This window comes from Mercenaria mercenaria, chromosome 17, assembly GCF_021730395.1.
Source record: "Mercenaria mercenaria strain notata chromosome 17, MADL_Memer_1, whole genome shotgun sequence".
NCBI lineage: Eukaryota > Metazoa > Mollusca > Bivalvia > Venerida > Veneridae > Mercenaria > Mercenaria mercenaria.
Window position 1 is genome coordinate 69,484,656 of NC_069377.1, and position 24,542 is coordinate 69,509,197.

General features: G+C 33.5%; 2 protein-coding genes across 4 annotated transcripts in view; one reads left to right on the plus strand and one right to left on the minus strand.

Annotated features, from left to right (window-relative positions):
- Positions 1 to 24,542, minus strand: part of LOC123536789 (kinesin-like protein KIF18A) — a 48,036-nt gene that overhangs the window by 17,154 nt on the left and 6,340 nt on the right. For 2 of the 3 annotated variants that reach the window (XM_053528539.1, XM_045320210.2), the window contains exons 1-12: positions 15,007 to 15,075; positions 12,507 to 12,875; positions 11,929 to 12,086; positions 10,630 to 10,734; positions 9,912 to 10,022; positions 9,061 to 9,258; positions 8,502 to 8,599; positions 5,290 to 5,365; positions 3,319 to 3,393; positions 2,297 to 2,391; positions 934 to 1,093; positions 134 to 304 (exon numbers count right to left, since the gene is read on the minus strand). In XM_053528539.1, the coding sequence (XP_053384514.1) occupies positions 134 to 304; positions 934 to 1,093; positions 2,297 to 2,391; positions 3,319 to 3,393; positions 5,290 to 5,365; positions 8,502 to 8,599; positions 9,061 to 9,258; positions 9,912 to 10,022; positions 10,630 to 10,734; positions 11,929 to 12,086; positions 12,507 to 12,873 (1,614 nt within the window). In that variant the 5' untranslated portion in view covers positions 12,874 to 12,875; positions 15,007 to 15,075. Of the gene's footprint in view, positions 1 to 133; positions 305 to 933; positions 1,094 to 2,296; positions 2,392 to 3,318; positions 3,394 to 5,289; positions 5,366 to 8,501; positions 8,600 to 9,060; positions 9,259 to 9,911; positions 10,023 to 10,629; positions 10,735 to 11,928; positions 12,087 to 12,506; positions 12,876 to 15,006; positions 15,076 to 24,542 lie in introns of those variants that run through there. The other variant, XM_053528538.1, reaches the window with a different exon arrangement.
- On the plus strand, positions 5,841 to 7,624 carry LOC128550138 (uncharacterized). The gene is made up of 3 exons (XM_053528551.1): positions 5,841 to 5,981; positions 6,370 to 6,683; positions 7,123 to 7,624. The coding sequence occupies exons 2-3, from the start codon at positions 6,371 to 6,373 to the stop codon at positions 7,335 to 7,337; spliced, it is 528 nt and encodes a 175-aa protein (XP_053384526.1). The 5' UTR covers positions 5,841 to 5,981; position 6,370; the 3' UTR covers positions 7,338 to 7,624.

Consider the following 24,542-nt stretch of genomic DNA (forward strand, 5'->3'; position numbering starts at 1 on the left):
GAATATGTGTTTAATGAACGAATATTTGACTATTCGTTGCCATCCCTATTTTTTTGTTATCATTTTTCCTTCTTCTCTTGCAAATTCTAGTTTGACATAAAATGAACCCTGTATGTGTTAAAGCAGTACTAACTTCTGGGAGCTGGTTGTCTTGTAAAGCACATGACTCTCTGATTTTCTGCTCTAGGTCACCCAGCTGCTTGTAACCTTCCACAAGCCTGCTCCTCGTAGACTCAGATGAGATTTTCATACAAGATGACTTCTGTTTCATACCATTCAACATTGTTTCAAATTTCTTTAATGACTGCAAAAAAGAGAGTACTAAGTTTATGCAAATACCATCAACTGTTACAAACCATCTTGACCTTCGTATTAAAGTTTTCAACAGCATTACAATTAAATTTGTCAATAAACAGCTTGAGGATATAAATAACTGTTTAACAATATTTTTCTTCTGTATTTTACACTATACTGGACTAAGAATAGAGAAAATTTTGCAGAACTGTGTCAATAGTATTGAATCTCATTATTTTTACAAATCAGTAAAACATATGGCAGTGTCAGTCAGAAACTGTAATCTTGCTGATCCTTAAAATGTTTGACCCTCACAAAGTTTTCAAAATTGTAACATTAAAATTACATCTCTGTAACAATATTTAGGGTGTCAAACATCGTTTTTATCATATTTTCTCCAGTCAATACAACATAAAAATACTAACACATCCACTTTAAGAAGTTGTGGACTGGTTCCCTACAGGGTTCACAACTACCTCCATAACTATACATATCATACCAGTGCCAGTTTTTCCCCAGAAATCAGACTTAAGACTGTTTTGGATAAGCTTCATGCATTCATCACAATCAAGCTAAAATAAATTAGTATAAACTATAATCTTGGTGAAGAGAAGACTATACATGAAACTATGTACAGACCTCAATATTGCATGGTTCATTGACTGTGTTGAGACGTGACAGACAACGCTGTTTCCTGTACATCTTCCACTGGAGATTTCTAAGTGTGATTTCTTGTTGTAGTTGTTCACAGCGTAAAGACTGATGACCAACAAAAAACTTGCTCATCTCATTCTGGTAACTGTAAAAACACACACAAGAAAATTAGATTTTATAACTACCAAACAGACCTGCATCACATATGCACTTAAAGCAAAAGGTACAGACCTTTGTATATTTTGGCTATTTTAAGTGCGAGTTTCAACTGTAGTCTCAGAATATTGAAAATTCTAATATGCCGGTCTCTGTTAAAACACAAGTTTAAGCTAGAATGACGTCACGTTAACGTGCAGTGACGTCAAAGATTTTGTTGCAACCAAGAGAAAGCGCTACTATATTTTATCTACAGTTTTAGATTAAGGGCATATTAGAATTGAAATAATTCATAGCAAAAGCGTGTTTAAACACCATTTATACACTCGAGCCGTAATATGTGGTATGATAATTATTACACCCAACGTATAAATAATGTTAAAACACTCTTTTGCTATAAATTATTTCTTAAATATAGGCTAGGCATTTTTTAACCAAACTTATCAACAAAAATCCATTTACTTCCTTCCACTGAATTATTACTTTCTGCAGGTTGAGACAATATAATAATAACAATATACACACAGACAGGAAAAAATTAGGAAATTTGGTGAAAAAAGTAGGTTTATGTAAGCTACAAACTTTGACAAAAAGAGCTTTTGGGACAAAAAAAGGCTTTTCACTGTTCACAAATTAAATGCACTAAAGATGCACCCACTGAATAAACCACAGTATATACTTTTTTAAACATTGACAAAAAGACTTCGTTAATTACCATTCATTTGGGGTAGGTGCGGGAGGGGTGTCCCTCGCGGAGAAAATTTTGATTCTGGGGTTCAAAAAAAGCATTTTTACTACTTCTGATATGAAAAAGTAGGAATAATAGGTTTTACAGAAAAGAAGGAGCACTTTCAAAAAAGTAGGAAAAAGTAGGAATGCCAGAAAGCCTGTATATTGGCATTAAATATCAAGTTATTGATATGCACTGTAGTGAAGAAGTGAATATCAGATTAGTCATAGCAGTTTTAAACCTTGTAATCAGACTTTAATAATGTTCTCTAAGTTACCTTATTAAAGCAAAAAAGTATGTCTATTATTCTGGCAGGCATGACTGATCATTCAATTTAAGTTTGTAAGAACTTCCTATATAATTTAGTGTGAAAGAAACAAGAAAAAAACTGCATCATACATCATTTTCCAAAACAACATTACACATAAAGTGTTTCAGGACAAAGCAAGTAAATGATCATACCCTATGAAAGAAGAACTGTCTGCCTGCACAACAACTTCTGATGGAACCATCCTGTTTTCCTCATAACTTTTTAACTTTCCTTTCAACTCTACAATCTGGTGTATTAGACAACATTTTACATTAAAATCATACAGTTTATTACCAAAGTACAACCACAAATCATACATGATAGAATACAGATAGAACCTCAACATTTTCAGTGATATAAAGTCTAAAAACTTATTTCTAAATCTTTCAAATAACCAAACAAGAATTTACAAAGATGAAATTTATGAATGTTTTGTTTACACAATGATTGAAATTTTAAGATTTTTGTATTTGTGTTTGCAAAGGGTTACAGCTTTTGCCTCAGGTGAAGGTATTTATCAGGTAATACAAGTCTGACATCTACTGATTTACTTCCCTTGTACTATCACTATTGTGTGGAAAATGAAAACTGGTTTAGACACAATATCAAAATTGTTTTAGAACAGACAGTTGAGGATATCTATTCCTCTATGTTTTACTATTTCCCTTGCTTCACTGCTGCAGATGTTTTTGTTAGCTTATTTGTTGGGAAAACAAAACACAAAACTTTTTAATAATTCGATAAAACAATGAAGTGTAACTCAGTATATTATAGTGAAGGTATTCCATTTTTGCTTGTAGCAAAATGTCACATTTATGATCAGGTGCTGTAATACACGACAGGGGTTGGATTTGTAAAGGTGTAATTATATTAATAGGTAGTACCTATGACTATTAAAAGGCACTTAAACCAAAAAAATCCAATTTGGAGTACGTATTTCCACTAGTCCTGTCAATTATGAAAAATGCACAAGCTTCATGATAATTCCTTCAATATCTTATCTAATGTTACCATACAATGTAATGTTAGGAATAGGCAATTTTAGAAATTGAGAATACTTTTAATATTGCAATGTTAACTATCATGAGTCACGAAACACCTTTCTGACTGGTTTCAGTCTGTAGAAAGGCAAACTTGTCCTTAATGTCCGGATAAATGCTGTAACCATATTTACCTCTTTCCGGAGCTCTTCAACAATTTTGCCATATTTGGCCATATGAACATCCACACTAATCACATTCTTTTTTAGCTGAAAATTGAAGAGATTTACATTTGTTTAATAAAACGACAGACATATCAAACATGCACATATATCTAACATACAGACTGTCACTAACACAAATGTTGTTTATATCTAACATACGGACTGTCACTCACACAAATGTTGTTTATATCTAACATACAAACTGTCACTCACACAAATGTTGTTTATAAATATCTAACATACAGATGGTCACTCACACGAATGTTGTTTATAAATATCTAACATACAGACAGTCATTCACACAAATGTTAATATCTAACATACAGACAGTCACTCACACAAATGTTAATATCTAACATACAGACTGTCACTCACACAAATGTTGTTTATATCTAACATACAGACTTTCACTCACTCAAATGCTGTTTATATCTAACATCCAGACTTTCACTCACACAAATGTTAATATCTAACATACAGACTTTCACTCACACAAATGTTAATATCTAACATACAGTCTTTCACTCACACAAATGTTGTTTATATCTTACATACAGACTTTCACTCACACAAATGTTAATATCTAACATACAGTCTTTCAATCAAACAAATGTTGTTTATATCTAACATACAGTCTGTCACTCACACAGATGCTGTTTATATTTAAGATACAGACTTACACTCACACAAATGTTGTTTATATCTAACATATAGTCTTTCACTCACACAAATGTTGTTTATATCTAACATACAAACTTTCACTCACACAAATGTTGTTTATATCTAACATACAGACTTTCACTCACACAAATGTTAATATCTAACATACAGTCTTTCACTCACAAAAATGTTGTTTATATCTAACATACAGACTTTCACTCACACAAATGTTGTTTATATCTAACATACAGACTTTCACTCACAAAAATGTTGTTTATATCAAACATACAGACTTTCACTCACACAAATGTTGTTTATATCTAACATAAAGACTTTCACTCACAAAAATGTTGTTTATATCTAACATACAGACTTTCACTCACACAAATGTTGTTTATATCTAACATACAGACTTTCACTCACACAAATGTTAATATCTTAACATACAGTCTTTCACTCACACAGATGTTGTTTATATCTAACATACAGTCACTCACACAAATGTTAATATCTAACATACAGTCTTTCACTCACACAAATGTTGTTTATATCTAACATACAGACTTTCACTCACTCAAATGTTGTTTATATCTAACATACAGACTTTCACTCACACAAATGTTAATATCTAACATACAGTCTTTCACTCACAAAAATGTTGTTTATATCTTACATACAGACTTTCACTCACACAAATGTTAATATCTAACATACAGTCTTTCACTCACACAAATGTTGTTTATATCTAACATACAGTCACTCACACAAATGTTAATATCTAACATACAGTCTTTCACTCACACAAATGTTGTTTATATCTAACATAATGACTTTCACTCACACAACTGTTGTTTACAATACATTGGATATTTTGGATATTAAATTAATGATAATAACATATCAATTCGCCATATTTTCACACTGTTAATTTTTGTGACCAGTGAAATCATATCAAATGGCAAACTAGTCACTGTGGGCTCTACTAAATTTCCTTCTTCAAAATCAAGGGCACAAAAATAAAATGTGAGAGTAGAATCCATGAAAGTACTAAATACAGCAAGTACAGCCAACTCTTGGATGTGATCACACCTTATAAACCAGTACTGTTATGTTAAGATGTATGACCCTGATTCATGGCACTAGTGTCTCCATTAATAAGTCTATCCCCTGTCTATGTAGCCAACTGTTTCAAAGAATGGATGCACTAAGTCAAGGAATCTAAAGCATTTCCACATACCATACACTTAATAGATTTTATGGTTTATGTTGTCTCATACTTACTGTTGCTTTAATATGTTTGGCTCTGTCAGCGTATCTCAACGTGTTGTACGTATCTTCATACGACATGGACGATGGACTGGAATACAAAACGTGATCCTATTACTTGTTTACATGTACATTAAAGAGATATATGTATGTAGGGGAAATTGTGGATAAAAATTGAAATCCTTTTAACTATTGCAAAACAATACTTCTTATATTTTATTGACATGATTAGTTAAAATCATAGATTATTACATCCATTGTTAACATGGAAGCACAATTTTTATGATTCTGTTATTTAAACTTCACTGCTTATGCCAGGTTAGGATAACAATTTACATTTACTTTAATATCTATATATCTTTAACTATTCTGACCATCTTACTAAGTAAACAAGTAATTACAAGTTATACTTTCTATTGCACTTTTTACACAGTTACATTGTTTGTAACAAACAAAGAAGACAGAATATGACAACCTTCATTTAAATAAATTCTTAAATGCATACATCATTTATCAGCAATTGAACATTTCATATTCCGACAGTAGTAACCATTAAACAATACTGGTTCGAGTCGTAAATTCGGCCAGGTCATAAATATTCGGCCACCCACTTAAAAGCTTTTTTTGGAGCTAGATGCTTGAGAACGAATCTGTTTCATCACCAGCGCTTGCGATAGCAACAAAGTCTGCAAAATCATCAAGTTGAGGTGAGTAGAAAAATAGTTGTCCTTACCTAAAGTTGTTTACTTTAAACAGCAAATATTTTGTCTCGCGGGTCGCGTGACGTCATCGCACGCGCTCGATTATACTGAGGCCCGGCAAGGGTTAATTCAAATCTAAACTCTATAAACTATTTGCAGACGATATTGATTAGAGATAAATAATAACAGTTTTCACTCATTAAACTTGTTATTGAATTAAGTCCGTGTAATTTTAAACGCGAAATCTCATTTTCCTTTCCAATTTGGTTGCCATTTCAGCTATCGTCACGCTGTCATTTTTTTCAATTTAGGGGAGGTAAATCTGTTGTATAAGCAATATGTGAATATATCTAGTTGCTGCCCTTCCATTGTTAGGCTCTATATTTTTATTCAGAATGCCTTACCATTACCGAACATATGACACTGAATCACTGCAGATGGCTGCGGCGGCAGTACAAAGAAAGCTCATGTCTGCCAGAAAAGCAGCTGTAGAGTTTAGGGTGCCTCGGTCAACCCTACAAGACCATGTACGATTTTCAGTGACGCAAAAGGAAGGGCCAGTTTGTCTTCAGCCAGGTCGAAAACGAGATTTGAGTGCGGATGAGGAGACGTCACTGGCTGAGTACCTTCGATATATGGCCAGTCAAGGGCTCCCAGCAACCAGGGAAGTTCTGCGGCAAAAAGTCGTAGATATCATACTGTTGTCAGGTATTAAAGACACATTATCATGCAAACTCCTTTTTTCCCAGAAGCATACGTCTGTGGAACAGTCTCCCCGTGTCTTTGCAAGCTAGTCCCAACTTAGAAGTATTTGTTGAGCAGCTACCACCCTTCTATCAGTTCTAATGCAACTTCCTGCTTTTACTTTTTAACCCGACCTGTAAAATAGTTCTTTTACTCTATCTTTGAGATGCACATAATCTCTGTATTCTTATTATTTTTAACATAGACATAGACATTTAAATTTATGAGTAAAACTTTCTTTTGTATAACGGCGCTCAAGTTTCTAAAAGGCGTTCGGACCTTTTTTGATAGGCTTTATTTTCTTTCTTTTTTTTGGCCTTAAATGCATTGCACGTTTTTTTTCAAGTTTTGGAAAGTTAAATTAGATATGAATATAATACCTTTACCCGACATTTATTTAAAGGTGGCAAATCGAGAATAAATACTGAGAGAGGCCCAACTGACAGATGGATTCGGCAGTTTCTAGAGAGACACGGTCTCTCTGACAGACTTGCTGAGAACATAAGCAAGGCCAGGGCGTCTATGTCAACACCTGCAGTAGTTGATGAGTTTTTTGAATTCTTCAGAGAAGTAATGACGCAGTATGATCTCCTGGACAAGCCTGAAAGGGTACTTTGAATCTTTTGTTTCCAATATACAGGACTCATTTTGACGACGAAGTAAATGGTGTTGAGTGGTATGGTTGTGATGGATGTGAGGCTTGGTACCATGATGGATGTTTGAGTGTAAGGGAGTTGGAGTTTGTCAGAGTAAGTTTGAATGAGAGAAGTGATTGGCTGTGTAAGTCATGTAGTGCTTGCTTGTATGAGGAGTAAATGGAGTGTCTTGGAGGATCGATGTTTTAAGTAGGTGCAAAGAAAGTTGTTACTTTTATTTTAAGTATTGAATTATTAATTTACTAGTTTACTAGTTTACTAGTTAAAGTGATTGATTGATTGATTGATTGACTGATTGATTGATTGATTGACTGACTGACTGACTGACTGACTAGTTTACTAGTTAAAGTGATTGATTGATTGATTGATTGATTGATTGATTGATTGATTGACTGACTGACTGACTGACTGACTGCTGACTGACTGATTATTTTTATAGTATAAAATGGAAGTGTGGAACCTAAATAAAAAGTTACTGAATACATTAGATCTGTCTTTCTTATTTTCGAAATGAATATAATTAGACTATAATTTCAATCAAATCTGCGCGACATGACTTAATCACAACACTTAAAAACGTCCAGGTAACTTTATGTGGTAAAACTAGCCACTCATAACGGGCCTCGATCTATAAATAACTCAACGTATGGCTATAAATAAACACACATATTCAGATAACACATCAAACTATTTTTAGAACATTCTATCACGCTTTCTCTTTCCTACTTGGAGAAGAAGGATACCTTTTAAATCTCCGTTGGCAAATATTTCCCACGAGGTATGCTATTTTAAATTGATTGCATTTTGTTGAGAAAAGAATGATTTTGGCTGTAGCATTGATTTATTTCCAAAACAATGTTGAAAATATGACTAACTTTATGTTTAAAAAGTGGCCGAATATTTACAACCTCTAGATGGTAAAATGTGGAGGCTGAACGTGTCCGCTATTTTTAGCACGGTTTTATTGTTTACCATACTGTAAACGGTCCTTAATGATAACAATCAATGTTGCTTGTATTAAAGCACATATGGTAGAAATTTTGTACAAATCCGTTGTATAAAGAAAGAAATATTTACGAAAAACCGCAAAAAGTGGCCGAATTTATGACTCGAACCAGTAGTTCACCTGACAGCAGCAATCATGACAGTTTGACAGTTACCACCCAATGAGTCCTTCAACAGTCTGGTCAGCTTACTATCTCTGTATGGAACATAACCTTTCATCTGAAAAAAAAAAAAATCTGTTACACACTGTGGAGATCACTTTAGAAAGATATGTATATACAAACTACATTTATATAAAGTCTGTCTTCATTCAAACATTGTAAAGAGCTGAAACAAATGCCACCAACCCTACAGTACACATGTATTATGATGAGAATAGGACAAAAAGAAAAAATAAAATTTCCTCAACTGATCACTCCAATTTCTGGCATGAAAGACAGCGGAAATAAAGGCTAATCTTTATTTTCCATTGTTATTAATTTTCATACATTTTTAGGTTTTCTCAATCTATAAAACTAACTTTCAATGGACAGATAAAATTCCTGTTTGTTCTATCTTTAAGATTGAAATCCATAAATCTATCTCCATGGTTTTGGCCTAAATCACAAAGTGAAAATTTGACTTAATTTATTAATTTCAAGGTACATAAATTTTTGCAGTCTTGTTTAAGTGTAACATACCTTATTGTCAGCCAAAGCATTAATGACATTGCCCAATGCAAGAAGAGATCTATTAATGTTAGCCCCCTCTCTGAACCGGGAACCATGGTTCTTGGTTACTGTAGCTCTTTCGGAACCAGCTAAATCTACAAGACACAGTTTGGCAATACGGACCTCTGTGGAAATGTTTGCAGTACGATCCTGCTGTCTCACAAAGACCTGCGAACAATTATGGAAGTATAAACATCATAATGATATCAACTGGTATCAATATTTTTACCCAGTTACTAAAAATATGACAAACATTCTTGATTGATGTGTTAAATTTCTTATACAATGATGTTTAAAAGGTCTGCATTAATCTCACAGCTCCATTAAATCTTCTTCTTCCTGCTTATTTGCTATAATGCTTAATTCTGAGCTAGATACATATGACTTTTTTGGAAGCCCAATATTTTGTAAGTTTCTTTTTTTTTTAAATGAACATAATTTAAATAAAGAAGAGAAATATATAAGAAATCACAAAATTTCTATTTATTGTACTTAAAAAAACTGAAGAACTGAACTCTTAACACAAATTTTGAATAATATCAATCACAAGTTATCTGGAACTATCAGCAGGTGTAGCACAAGACTACTGGTCAAGATGCTAGGAGTTTGATCAACACTATGTCAATACCGTGTATTTTCAGAAGTTTTGAAAATTTAAAATATCACAATGCCCAAGGAGTAAATGTATATAAATCAAATGCTATAATGCCCAAGGAGTAAATGTATAAAAATCAAATGCTATAATGCCCAAGGAGTAAATGTATATAAATCAAATGCTATAATGCCCAAGGAGTAAATGTATATAAATCAAATGCTTCTACCTGTAAGACAGCATGTGACCTTGAAGATTCAGCGTTTGCATCAGTCGGGTGTTGTGTACGATATTGGTTTCCAAACTGTAACATGTACAACAGCTCCTCTGCTGTTTTTGGCTGAAAAAAATATAGTGTACTCTGCAAGAATAACAGAATGTTAGAGGAAATCGGGTAGGAAATTTTCAGTCTCATGCTGCTGTTACTTTGGCCCCTTGGATCATTTACTGAACAAATGCAATCTTCCTATGAAGTGTGACATCCATTTATAAGCTTGAGACATCTCTAGTTATTGATCACACTGACACAATCAGAAGGGGCACAACTTATTAAGGATTTTGATTTCTGATCACTTGCCCCTCACCTCTGTCTCTTCCAAATCCCATGTAGGAATTCTTCAAAGTGAGTTAGCCATTCTACTGAAATCATGTTCAGAGGGACACCTGGGTCTTTCTTCACCATTAAAGCTGGTAAGTCGCAGCCACTGTACCACTCATATTTTCCAATGTACAATCGTACACAGTGTACATCATAAATTTCAAGGGGAGCTGATATGGCTTTACTATTCGCCTCACTGGGCAAAAGTATTTAAACTTATGAAACTTTAATCTTTAGTTATTTTCCGATACATGCAAACATAGACTTACTGCTGTATATTGACAGTGTTGTGTGTAATTTGTTTGGTTTGCACAAGACAGTATAACAAGATGCATGATGGGATACTTACTTTGTGTAAAGACAGACCTGGCACCACTACACCCTTCCCAGGATCCTCTCTGATAGGTAACACTGATCCAGGCAACAGGAGATCTCGGATTGTCTCATTGTAAATCTGTAAACATCCAAGCAAACTGTGCAATATTTTACCCAGTACATAATTTTAGAAATAAAGCAGACAGTCCGAAAAGCAACTCTTATTCTTCATCAAAATGCAAAATGAAGCTATTTATATGTGGAATTACAGAAAGTGTTGCAGAATTAATAATAAATCTCCAAACGAAAATGTATCACTGATCTGAAACACCTGAAATCAGGGTAAATGCCCCTCTCCCTTAGAAAATGCCATGGTGATATCTGCACCTGGAAACTGTCATGCGGATATCTGCAGAGGGAAACTTTCATTTGGCATAAAATAGTGTAACTCTTACAAATCATGTATTTAATTAGTGATTTGTTTGAGGGGAAGGGTGGCAGGGAACTTTTTAATTTTTTTTCGCATTGTTTACCAGAAAAGGTGACTTTTTTACAGATTATTTAAGTAGTGTTTGATATGGTCATAAATTTTCAAACTTATTAGATATAATCGCAACAGCTTTCCTGGCATTATTTATCAATATAAGAAAATTTAACTTAAATTCTGAAGTGAAACACAGACTGTGCATAGTAAACATACCAGTAAGCAAAACAAATACGTTCTGACACTTATTTTCATCTCTTTATATGCCAGCTAAAACACTGAAGAACTCATAGTTTGCTATTTTTAACCTAAAACATGTAATATCATTCAGTTTGGAGTCCCCAAAGTCTGTTTCATGAAAAAAAAAAAAAAACTGGAAATAAAACAAATGACAAAAGAAAAATCTGCATTTACTGGCAGATTTTACATCCAGGGATGCAAGTAATTGTTGGGAATGCTTTTGTTAAGCTTTTACTGATGTAACCTTACATTCTGATGACAATATTGACTAATCTTATTGAAATAAAAACTTTTGTCCATACACCTGAAGGTAATTTTATCAAAATAGTGGAAAATATTTCCTTCTTTGGAGGCAAATGTAACTGAATTTTGGCCAAAACTGACCCAGAAAAAAATAATCTGTAAATATGCATAAATTGAATACTTTAAAATAGTAATTCACTGCATAGCCTCCTGTCTGCATATTTTACAAGATACTTGTATGGCCCAGGGGGAGCTGGCTTCTACAATAAGATCTGAGACAACCAGGTGTACAAACCATTCTCATATCAATGTTGAATACTATAAAACATCATATACATAGTCTTAGAAAATACATAAGGAATCTACCTCTAAATAGGATACAGCCACATCACAAGTTTTATTCTCCCGCATGTTGTCAATTCTAGAGTACAGATCCATCATAGTGTGGTACATGACTCCAGGCTGCTCCTTACTTCCCAACATTGTATGGGTCTTACCTGCTCCAGTTGCTCCATAAGCAAACACTGAAATTATTCATTTAATAAATTTCATTAATGACTTAGAGCTTTTTGGAAGAAATACAGACATTCCAATGGAATATAGCAAAAAAGCCATTCTAGATTTTATAAACAATTTATAACTAACTCAGTGAAACTTGAATAAACAGTTAAATCCAACAGCAATACCATTAACTATAGCTGCACCTTTGAATTTATATCTTAAATTGTCATGACACCATCAACATTTAACAGAATTCTTAGGTGGTTACTTAAGATTGTCTGACTTCAGCTAGTGGAAAATGCCGAAATCAGAAAGAAAACATAACTTGCTGATCAATTGCCATTACAGCCCCACTACCCTAACATCAGCATCAGGTGTGTTATATACAATACTGTAAGGCTAATTTCCTCTACAATTTGAATAAATGAAAGTTAAAACATTACCTGAGCAGTTATACCCTGTTAGTAGACCAGTGAGTACTGTATTTGTTGTCTCATTGTAGATATCTATATTAGTTGCACTTGGACCAAAAACATGGTCAAATGCAAATTTCAGATCTTTATTTCTCCTCTGCCTAATGTCCCTAGGCCGGCGCCTCCTGCTACCATATTCATACGAAGAGGGTTCTTTGGGGTCAAAAACCAGCAGGTTTTCATCAACAGCCTGTACAACTTCTCGGAAATTACCCTCTATTTCTTTCACATTTGGTGGTCGAATTCTGACAACCACTTTCACATTACTACTTGGACCTGAATCATCAGCAGCAGAATCATCATCAGGCCGGTGTGGCCGCTTCCGTGTCTGTGGCATCACTTAAAAATAGAAAAAAATATTATACAGATTTCAATTATTCATATCACGAATTTCTATAGTCAATGATTATGTTTCATTAACTTTTAAGGTAGTTCTGCATGCAGCACCGGTTTGCCAGACTACTGAGCTTCAGACAAGATTTAATACTGGAAAGGACTCGCTGTATCTAAAAGTATTGCAGGCCATTTTCTGCCTATTTTGGGAAAAGGTACACGAGAACAGGTTACTTAAACTGATTATAGGTTACTTAAAATAGTAAACGATCGTTCTGAATGAGTGACCAAGCTAAAATACAGCACCTGTTGCACGCTACTTTAATAGTCGCGGAATGCTGGGTTATTCATCAGCTCTGAATTGGGATTTTTTGGAATTTGTAAAATATACCCATTTTGCACTGGGAAAAGGTCCATAGTCGGACTGTGAGATAGGCAGAAAATGGCCTACATTGGTAGGTTTGAATGCTGCTGCAAACAGCAGTCGAAGTAAATGTACTCCCCTTAGATCCACAAAGAGAAGAATTGGCTATTTGCCTACTTTTATTAAGGAAAGATGCTGAACTCATCAAAGGTGGTTAATCAGATTTTGGTCAAGTGATCAACTTGTTAAAACAGTTTAAAACTTTAGCAATTGATCATTTGCATTGGTTTGTAAGCGTGGATTTGTCATTCATTTCACTTCCTGTTGGGGGTGACCTTTTTTCTGTTTTGTAAATATAATATTTCAAAGATTATAATCAAAGTTAAAAGACTATTAGCGCATCATATTCATTTATATGTTTAAATATTATATCATTAGACATTACAAATTATATGACAATACTCCAAATTCGGTTTTCCTTTATCTATACAAGTGCTTATATGTTTGCAAAATTTCAATTCAGTATCAAATTCAATGCCCAAGTCTCTTTCACATTTGCTGTTTTTTATTTCATGTTTTCTCGAGTTGTCTGTTAAAAAGTAAGTTTCTTCTGGATTATCGTTGCCATTTATAACGAAGGGTTGGGCATAAATTGTCTTTGTTGAAACGTAAATGTGTCTTTTTGAATATGGGTTGTTTCATTACACGAGTCTACTGTATTAAGTAATTTCATATCATCTCCAAATAGCCTTATTGTACTTCTGATAGAATCCTCAATGCCATTAATGTAGATTAGAAACAAAAAATTAGAAACGATGTCGGCCCTAATACGCTTTCTAGTCCAACTAATTTGACGCGATCCTAGGAAATACTGAGATATATTTTTCATATGGGCAATATCCCTACTTGCGTCAAACACTCGAATGACCAAAATAGTTGAAGCAACTTCCGATGAAATTTTCATCGCTGCCGACGCTTTACATGCTATAGGTTTAAATGTCGATTATTTCATGAATTGGCCATAAATTAAAATATAACTTACATGTATATAAAAAGGGATTCAATTCCTCTTTAATCTAATTTGAAATTATCAAATAATATCCAAAATTACAAATTTTCTGGTGACATTTGCATGTACTGTACAAGATCAACGTTTACCTTGTGTTTACACGCCAGGGGTGGCCAATTCAATAGTCAGTATTGCCCAGGTTGTCCCAAAGCTTGTACAGACAAGTGAAATTTGACCAGAATTTACCATATAACTATCATACCGACAAGTAGTAATTGACAAAAACAGACAAGCAAGTCAAAATCAGAGTTCGCCGCCCCTGCACGCCATATAAAACCAATAACTTTCATGACTGTGTACTGTGATTTAACTTCCATTATTTTGGTCCTTCAAAGTTTTGATGTTTAGATTGCCCGCCACAAATATAAAACAATCTGAAGGTCGAATTATTTTGACTTACACTTCCTTGCAGAATTCCACTTGTTACACTGGGAGCTCTGCCTTTCAGGTAGCACCTAATTTCATATTACAACTAAAATGAAGCAGTGCTATTCTGGGTATTGAAAATAACTTAAAATTTCTAATAACTGGAAGGGAAGAATACGATCTGTCAAAAAGAAAAATAATCAGTTTTCGCGACATATGATAAACTTAGGTATTTGTGAAAACAAAATGCGTTTCAAGCACATATAGAACGCAAAAAAAATCTATTTCGCGCAGAATCAGGTATTTATGGGAATCTAAGGGCTACTACAATTTCATACCAGTAAAATCTTTCACGATGTCAATATTTTGTCACCAATTGTTTTCAAAATACCCACGCGAAATGAAAGAGAGTTTTTGATTGGCTGATTCGGATAAAGAGTATTGTGCGACAGAAAAAGTAAATTACGGCGACTATAGATATATTAAACAGCTCCCGATTCTTGTTATTCCGGTATTTCAGTTCTTGTCAGGAATAGATGTAAGTTGATGGAATTCAATCCTGATAAATGCGAAATCATAAGAATTTCCAAAAAAAGAAAAAATATCATCTTTCCATATAAATTACATAATCAAGAACTAAAAACCACAGAAAATGCTAAATATCTTGGGATTACTATTAGTGACGATTTTAGTTGGAAAAAACATATTGAAACTACATCTTCAAAAGCTAATAACTCTCAAATTCATAAAAAGAAATGTACAATGTAATAACCGTAATATCAAAGAAACTGCCTACAAAACATACGTCCGCCCACAATTAGAATACTGTAACACCATATGGCATCCGTGGCAGAAAAACTTAGCATATGAGATAGAAAAGGTACAAAGAGCTGCAGCCAGATATGTTATGAATGATAACTCATACCAAAGCAGCGTAACATCGATGCTTGAAATTCTTAAATAACAGACATTAGAACAGAGAAGAATACATGCATCTTTAATTATGTTGTATAAAATATCACACAACCTCATCTCTGTAGATCATAACCACCTGGCAGCCTCTAGAAATTTAAACTTTATCATTCCATCTTCAAGAACACAATATCATATGAACTCCTCCCCACCCCCACTTCCCCCACCCCCGCACGATCAGATACTGGAACGCCTTGCCTTATAACATCAAGGACAGTGTGAACCTTCAGTGCTTCACATCTGACCTAGACTCGCATATGTACTAATGTCATCATCCTGTTTTTATTTTTAACAAAGCTGTACATATTACTGCTCTTACTCTCTTAACACATGCATATCATGTATCATGTAACATAGCAACATGTTTTTAACAACTGCTCCGACCTCCCAGTTATGATCAGAAATTGATTGTTGGGAGTATCCCCGTAGATGTAGATGTAGATGACCGTCCCTCACCCACTGAAACAGCCAGCTGTTCCTCGTTGAACCGAGACTTTTGATCATATGATTTGTACTGGCTATCAAAAACTAAGGCTTTTCTTGAAATAAAGTTCTTTTTTTCTTAAAATTAAGAAAAACCTGGTGGCCGTCCCCGCTGATGATTTCCTGGAATACAGCCCACGACAACAACGAAGATCAAACTCTAAATCAATCAAACAAGTGACAAGCAATACAGACATATACAAAAACTCATTTGTGCCCCAAACCATCCGCGATTGGAACTCATTACGGTTACCGGACTCAGTTGTAACTTGTACCAAAAACGATACATTCAAACGTGCTCTCTTGGACTATAGATCGTGCGATTAACATCTAACATCAAGCGCGCACACACCCTCGATATTTTTGCTCATTAGTGAGATGATTTCGAGTATCAATACAGATACAGGTACAGAAGAAAAGATATATAATATATAATTCTTACTGTATTTGCAAAAGATATCTTTTACAGGTTTGAACCGATGAATGACTCAGATAAGTATAAATTTGGGGTTTCTCCAATAATAGTCAGTAAACACACTGCTGGAACCTGCTTTTATATTTTAAAATGTAGGAAAATTTTTTTTTGTAAATATCTGTAAATAGGCCTACCGTATAAGGTTGTAAATTTATGGAACCGATTGTACCATAGTCAAAGTAGAGTATTTGCGTATAATACCCTATTGATAAATATTGTAGTAGATTTGAAGTACAATATAGTAGGCCTAAATGGTGTTTGTTTTTTCTCTATAATTGTACTGATCAATAGTTCTTGTTGTACTGGCTCCCAAAGGTTTTTCTATGCCCTGTGTTGAGTAGTGGGGCTGTAGTCCCCGGGATGTGGTGGTGTCCGGGCTGGTGGGTATATACATTATCGTTGGATCTTGCATCGGTGTTGGTTGCGCTTATGTCTGTGAGTCTATGTGGGTAGGTGTTCAGCACCGATGTGAGTTCTGTTGCTCTGTGCATGCTGGTCCGTGGCTGTGACATTTCGGGGGCTGTAGTAGGTAAATGTGTAAGGTTTTAAGTACTGATAGAGTATTTTAATCATTTCATGTAACATATTTTATGAGTGGCCATGTGCAGCATTATAAATGTTCTATAAATTGTATATTATAAATGGTTGTAATATGGATGAGAATAAACTAAACTAAAAAAAGAAATACTATTACCAAAGAAGTATAAACAGTATATATATTTTTTTATAACTCTTTGCTAATATCAGAAACCTTCTTCAGCAGGATAATTATCATAAACATTGCAAGCAAATCTTTTGTTAGATTTTATCACCGTAATTCGTAATTAATAGCTATCATATTTAAAAGTTCTGCGACAAGGTATAACACAATCTGATCATTCAATCACAGGCATAAGTGACATACGTGCAGGTGGCGTACTGATACAAGTAGATAGAAAGTTGCGAGTTTCAAATGTTGGCAATCTGTATAGTAGATGCCTTTGCCCGTATAAAAAACATTTATGTCAAAGACAGACACCACAACCATTTGAAAAAGACGTTAAACCCGAACACACACACGCACGCACGCACGCACACACGCACACACACACACACACAACCATCTGACCACCACCAAAAAAAATAATGAAATGATAATGATGATGACGACGATGATGATCATAATAATGAAAATAGAAATAAAATAATAACAACGGGGACAAAATATTTGGCTATAGTCAGTCTAACATATTGTCCTCTAACCTAATTGTTTAAACAGGGCGGTTAAATGCACCCATAAATATGTTTATTTACTAATAAATGTACTTTTATCCGTAGCATGTAACATAGGATATGAGTTAAAATAGCGTATTATAAATAAACTAATCCTCACTGGCATAAATAGTATGAAGTACCATGAAAATAATTTAATTTCTGGACAACGCCAGAAGCTAAAAGTATGTGTAAATGATTTAAAAAATATGTTTGTTTATCCTGGTGAAGGTACGAACTACCGAAACGCGTTGACGTAATCCGGGCACCAAAACTCTAAAGCATTCTTATATATATGAGAAAAGTACAGGAAAGCGTTGGTTCGCATTTAAAAAGAAACAATATTGTAATCACGTTTGCATGAAAAATGAATATTTTAAACAAAAGAAAAATAGACGAAAAAAAGATGACAACAAATTAAAACAAGAGGGTCATGATGACCCTGGATCGCTCACGTGAGTAATATGAGCCACATGTTTCAAATGACAAACTGATGCTAAAATATAAAGACAGTAGGTCAGCAGGTCATATTCATAGTCACTGAAAGTTTTAAGATCTGTGTGCTTAACTGTACATGTCATCCAAATTTCAAGTAGGTCAGTAGGTCAAGGTCACAGTCAGGTGACCCCTAATCACTTGGGGTCATCAGGTGATTATAATTAAACAGTCTAGGAAGTATGATCTAATAATTTTTAAGTACTTTTTCCTATATAAATCATATAACAAATGACCCCCATGGCGGGGCCTCATTTCACCCCAGGGGTATAATTTGTAATATCTTGTAAGAGATCCACTAGGCAATGCTACACACCAAATATCAAAGGCCTAGGCCTTGAACTTTAGGACAAGAAGATTTTTAAACTTTTTTCCTATATAAGTCTATGTTAAACTTGGGATCCCCAGGTCAGGGCCTCTTTTCATCCCATTGGCATAATTTGAACACTTTTGGTAGAGGAACACTAGGCAAGGCAACATACCAAATATCAAAAGCCTATGCCTTGCAGTTTCAAGCAAGAAGATTTTTAAAGTTTTTCCTATATAAGTCTATGTAAAACTTGAGACCCCCCGGGCAGGGCCTCTTTTCAACCCAGGGGCATAATTTGAACAATTTTGGTATAGGACCACAAGCAAATGCAACCTACCAAATTTCAAAAGCCTAGGCTTTGCAGTTTCAGACAGAAGATTTTTAAAAATATTTCCTATAGAAGTCTATGTAAAACTTGAGATCCCCGGGGCAGGGCCTCTTTTCACCCCAGGGTAATAATTTGAACAACTTTAGTAGAGGACCACAAGTCAATGCTACACACCAAATATCAAAGGCCTAGGTCTTGTGGTTTTAGACAAGAAGATTTTTAAAGTTTTTTTCCTATAAGTATAAGTCTATGCAAAACTTGGGACCCCCGGGGCGGGGCCTCTTTTCATCCCAGGGGCATAATTTGAACAATTTTCATAGAGGACCATTAGATGATGTCACAGGCCAAATATCAAGGCCCTAGGCCTTGCGGTTTTAGAACAAGAATATTTTTAAAGTTTTTCTTTTTGGTTGCCATGGCAACCAAAGTTCTACATGGAATTCAATTCTTTGAAAAGTTTTGAAAGGGGACCACCCAAGGATCATTCCTGTGAAGTTTGGTGTAATTCTGCCCAGTGGTTTTCAAGAAGAAGATTTTTTGAGAAATTGTTGACGGACGAACGACGGACGCCGGACATTGAGCACCATGAGCCTTTGGCTCAGGTGAGCTAAAATGTGAACATCGCAAAGACAAATATAAGAAGACGAAAAGAAAAAAAAATGTGACAGAATAATCATACGAATTATACATAACTTAAAAGGTATAATCTAGAACACAGTCTTAACGATACAGCCAATATTAAAAAGAGGAAGAATGTATACATTATAACATACAGCTAAAGATTCTTTTGGAACATATTTTGAGAGGAATTCTAGAAATGTTATCTTACGTGAAACATTGATGCACAGTTGATCTCTTTGGTTATCAATATTGCTTAATACCAGACATATGATCAGGGAAGACTTCAGTAACCTCCTCGTTAGCCAATCTGGTTTAGTTTTCCTTTTATCTCTTACGTTTAATGGGCGCATGACCACCAAGTACACATTTGAAAATGTTTTCTTATATAATTCAAAGTTATGATCTAGTAGTAATATTCTATCTCTGATAATTCTTTAAATAACTCATGTAGAAAGTCGGGATTCGCTCTATATAATCTGCATTTGATAACCGCTAACTCCGTATTTACCTCAGTCTGCCTATATATCCAAAAAAGAGGCCTAGAAATTGGCTATGATGGCATTTTTTGTTAATGCCCGACAGCCATGTTCATTGTTAACTTTATAAAAATTGGAAACTTTTCAGGGGGGCTGTCGCCTTCTAAGGGTCATAGAAAGGTCACAGCACAAGGTCAAAGGTCAGTAAGTGCATTTTTGTTATAAACTTCGGATATCTGCAATTTGTGCTACATTCTAGTACAAACTTGTAATTTTTCGGTGATAATTATGAATTTCAGAAGTAAAATAAATTACTTCGAATAGATTTATTGCATTTAAGACTGGCTAAATTCAAAACGACTAAAAGTATTTCTATAGAATGAGCTTAAATTGTCGTACGCTCGAATATTTTGTTCATTTATGAAAGTTATTTTTCTCATGCTTCTAAAATTTCCGTTTTCTGGCTAACAGGTTCCATAATGGCTAGTTGGTTACCTGTATGGTTGTCTGTATGAACAGTACAGGTAGAAAAAGTCTATGGCGCGTACAGTCACACCTGTGCTAAAGACCACCTCAGAATAGAAACCACCTGGCTCTAAACACTACTGGTTTTGTTTCCTATTTTAACATTTACAATATGTTTTACCTGTGAACAAAGACCACCTGTCAATTAAGACCACTTTTGTTTCTCCCAAGGGTGATCTTTATAGACAGGTTTGACTTATTTTATAAAGACTAGCAAAGTCAAAGCTCGGTGTAAGGTCTATATAATGTATACGTCACGTTAGCTTGTACTACTGATATCTCGAACACATGTTGCTTGTCCTATCAAACTCTAGCGAAAATAGTTTGGCTGTACTAACTGATGACAGATCTAAAGATTCCTTCGGCGGCATAGAACTCCAGAACGCAAAAATAGCAAACTCGGTTTGATTAAGTCTGTTTGTGAGACAAAATAAAATGTAAACTTTTTCTCAAGCATTATCTAAAACTGTCCATTCTGTCAATCAAAACTCTATTCCATTGGTTTACGCATGATGATCAGCATGAAAGATGGTACTTTTCATATTTTTGAATCAGCTAAAAAATTATTCCTTGCACACTGACATTAGGCTATTATAAGAACTTGTAACCGCTCTTCAAGTGTTTCAATATCTACAGTATTGTAAATATTTGATTATGTTGGTTCTTAAGATGTCATAACTTCAAAAAGGCTTGATAATTCTCAGTGAATGCGATAGTATATTGAATGTTATTAGTATGATCGTTTTGACCGTGAATATAGGGGCAAAGCATGTTTGTTTTCCTGTTACAACACCTTAAGATTTCCGAGTGATTGGTTGGTGATAGAACCGTGTGGAGAAACTTACCAATGTATCAAGAAGGAACCTAACTGTTGTTATAAAATAAGCAATTGTGAGCTAAGGCTATTGTAGCCTTAAACGTGTAAAATATATTGTAGTAGTATTAGAATTACCGAAGCGAGCCCAATTCTGACCCAAATTAATTTTAACCCTTGACCTAAACCGACCAATGCTGACCAATTTCAACAAATTTAAAACAAATTTTAACAAATTATTGTTAAAACCTATAGTAAAATATGATTAAACACTTCCGCCAAATATTTGCCAAAATCCTGCCAAGTGGCAGCAATGTGACAATGTCTGCCAACTTGGCAAACTTTTGGCAAACTTTTGGCAGATTATTTTTATTGATAAAATGTAACTTATTTGATCTTATTTTGAATTAGTAAGTATATTATTAGGGTACACATAGTAATTAAAACTAGGGATTAATCCAAAAGTTCACTTTCTTTATAATTTATATATTCCTCCAATATGTGGAATCTGATATAACTATCCGACAAAAGTATAAATGATACTTTTGTATATGTTGAATCGTCATAAGGATGAATATCAAACATTGTCCTTTCTGTTAAATAAATTTTAATTTTTTTCTGATATAAACATATACTATCCGTTTCAGGCCCAAATTCACCGACTATGGGTGTTATATTTACACTCCCGTGGGGAAATGTACCTGTAAAACCATCTTGCCACCACCTAAAAAGAAAATGTGATACTTTACATTTTTCCTTCTGTGCGGTCGCTGTTAAATAAAACCTGATATCTATTATATAAATTCCCGGGTGTTCTTGCACTGAAAACACATATTTTAAGAGTACATCCGGTACAACTAGTGTATATTCTTGGTTTGTGTTTATAAAATCTTTATAATCTACGACATTACCAGATTCCAAATTAATCATATCAAAATAGACCACATCATTACCAACTATATTATTATATGTTGAATATATCCAGACACCTTGACTATCGAAATATTTTTTTATTGTTATTATATTATATTGATTAAAGTTTGTTGGCTCTGGTTTTGATTCATCATAATAACCGCTGTTATATTCAAAAAGAAACACTTCACGTGGTCTTAATTTTTCTATTTCTTTTTCAATTCTTCTTTTATTTTTTTGTCTTTCTTTTTAAGTTTAAGAATTATTTCAGCTAAATCATCAACTCGTTTTGTTGTAGCAACTTCAGAAGCAGATAAATTGTCAACAACGCCTTTTGTTCTAGCTAATTGTGTTTCTTGTTTTAAGAAAACATTTTTTACTTTTGTAATTTCTTGAGTATTAGTGGTAATTTCTCCGACATTAGCGGTTATTGCTTTAGTATTGGCAGTAATTACTTGGGTATTAGCAGTGATTGATTCTCCTTGTTTAGCTGATATTTCAACTACAGAGTCCAAATCATTTGTTATTTTATCATTAATTTTATCATTAATTATCTTAATTGCTTCTTCTTGTTTAGCTGATATTTCAACTACAGAGTCCAAATCATTTGTTATTTTTTTAATTTGATCATTAAATTCATTAATATCTTCTTGTAATTTTTTTGTAATATTACTTAATTCTGCATATTTTAAATTGTGACGGTTGTCAACAATACTAATCCAATTCGAATTTGTTTTTAAAGTCATCTATTTTAGAATTAATTTCTTTTTTAAGGTTATCTAATGCTGTATCATGATCATCACCTCTTTGTGAAGCTGCCTTTTCCAATTCAGATTTATATTCTGCAAATTTATTTGAAAATGTATCGAGTAAATCTTGATTCCCTTTTGTCATTTCAGTATTTAGTTTATTTATTTCTGTTCTGATTTCTAACTGATACATATTTTGTAACTTTTTCTCAGCTTCAATAATCTTGTCTTTTAGTTCTTCATGTTTAATCATACTATCTTTTAATTCTTGAACTTGAGTGAATAAAATGTTTAAATTAACTCGAAATACTTCTTTTATGTTGTCATCTGTCAAATCAGATTTCTCTTCAAGTTCTTTAATAGAATCAGTCATAGCTTTCATTTCTTCTTCAATTTTACCTTGTAATTGATTAATTAATAATGAATTCTTTTTAAAATCTTTTGTTAATTCTTCAATATTCTTTACTTCTACTTCTAGTGTTTGTTTTATACTTTTGATGTCTTCAAGTTTATAGTCATCTATTACACTTTGAATTTTTTTATACACAAAACGTCTTGAAACTGCATCGTTGGGTTTATCTGGATTTCCTAGGTTGATTATTTCATTACCTCCCATATCTAATGCTCTGTTCATTGTGTTATCAAGTTCCTTATTTCTGTGAAGATACGATTCCGTTTCCTTTTTAAGCTTTTTGAATTGCTTTTTAGTAGCATAATCACTTAAATCAATATCAAATTTAACTTTACTTATACTGTCAGGTTGATTAATTTGTTTTACATCATTAAAAACTCCCATTATATAATTATTATATATTACCAGTAAAGTTTTTTCTTAAAAACTTCCTTGGTTTGTCAATATATAAGAAATCATATTTTTGATTTGTTGCATTAGCAAAAGTATCACGATCTATATTTTGTTCATCACAAATCCTATTATTTTCCATTTTACCTGGACTTTCAAATAAAATATAATGTGAACAGTTAATTCGAATATCTTTTGGTGTTTTATAGTAAGACTGACTTAAATAAATAACACAACAGTTTTTTGTGGACGTCCTTGAATAAAGTATTTTGTTTATTTCATTTTGAACTTTTTTATCTTCACATAAAAAAATCATCAAATATTACTACTTTTGTTTTTCTGATTCAAGATTCTCACAAGGTTCAATTTGGTCGGGATCAGCTGAATATTCAAGTATTTCATTTGGATCTACTTTAATTTTTTTTGCAATTTCATTTAAGTGATTTATTAAATCTTGATATTTAGATTGTTCTAGGTTTTTAGCATACAAGTATAATTTATCATAATATATAAGAGGTTTTCGAAGTATATGCATTAATGTATTTGTTTTTCCAGATCCAGAAGATCCACATATTAACATTCTAAAACATGAATCTGGCATAAAAGGATAAAATTGTTTAAAGTTATTGGATTTATCATTTTTTGTATCATAATTTGGAAT

Bases quoted from the DNA above. Each gene is read 5' to 3' on its own strand.
- LOC128550138 (XM_053528551.1), top strand. From the start codon at position 6,371: ATGCCTTACCATTACCGAACATATGACACTGAATCACTGCAGATGGCT. The intron at 6,684-7,122 runs GTATTAAAGACA...ATTTATTTAAAG, and splicing joins AGATATCATACTGTTGTCAG to GTGGCAAATCGAGAATAAAT.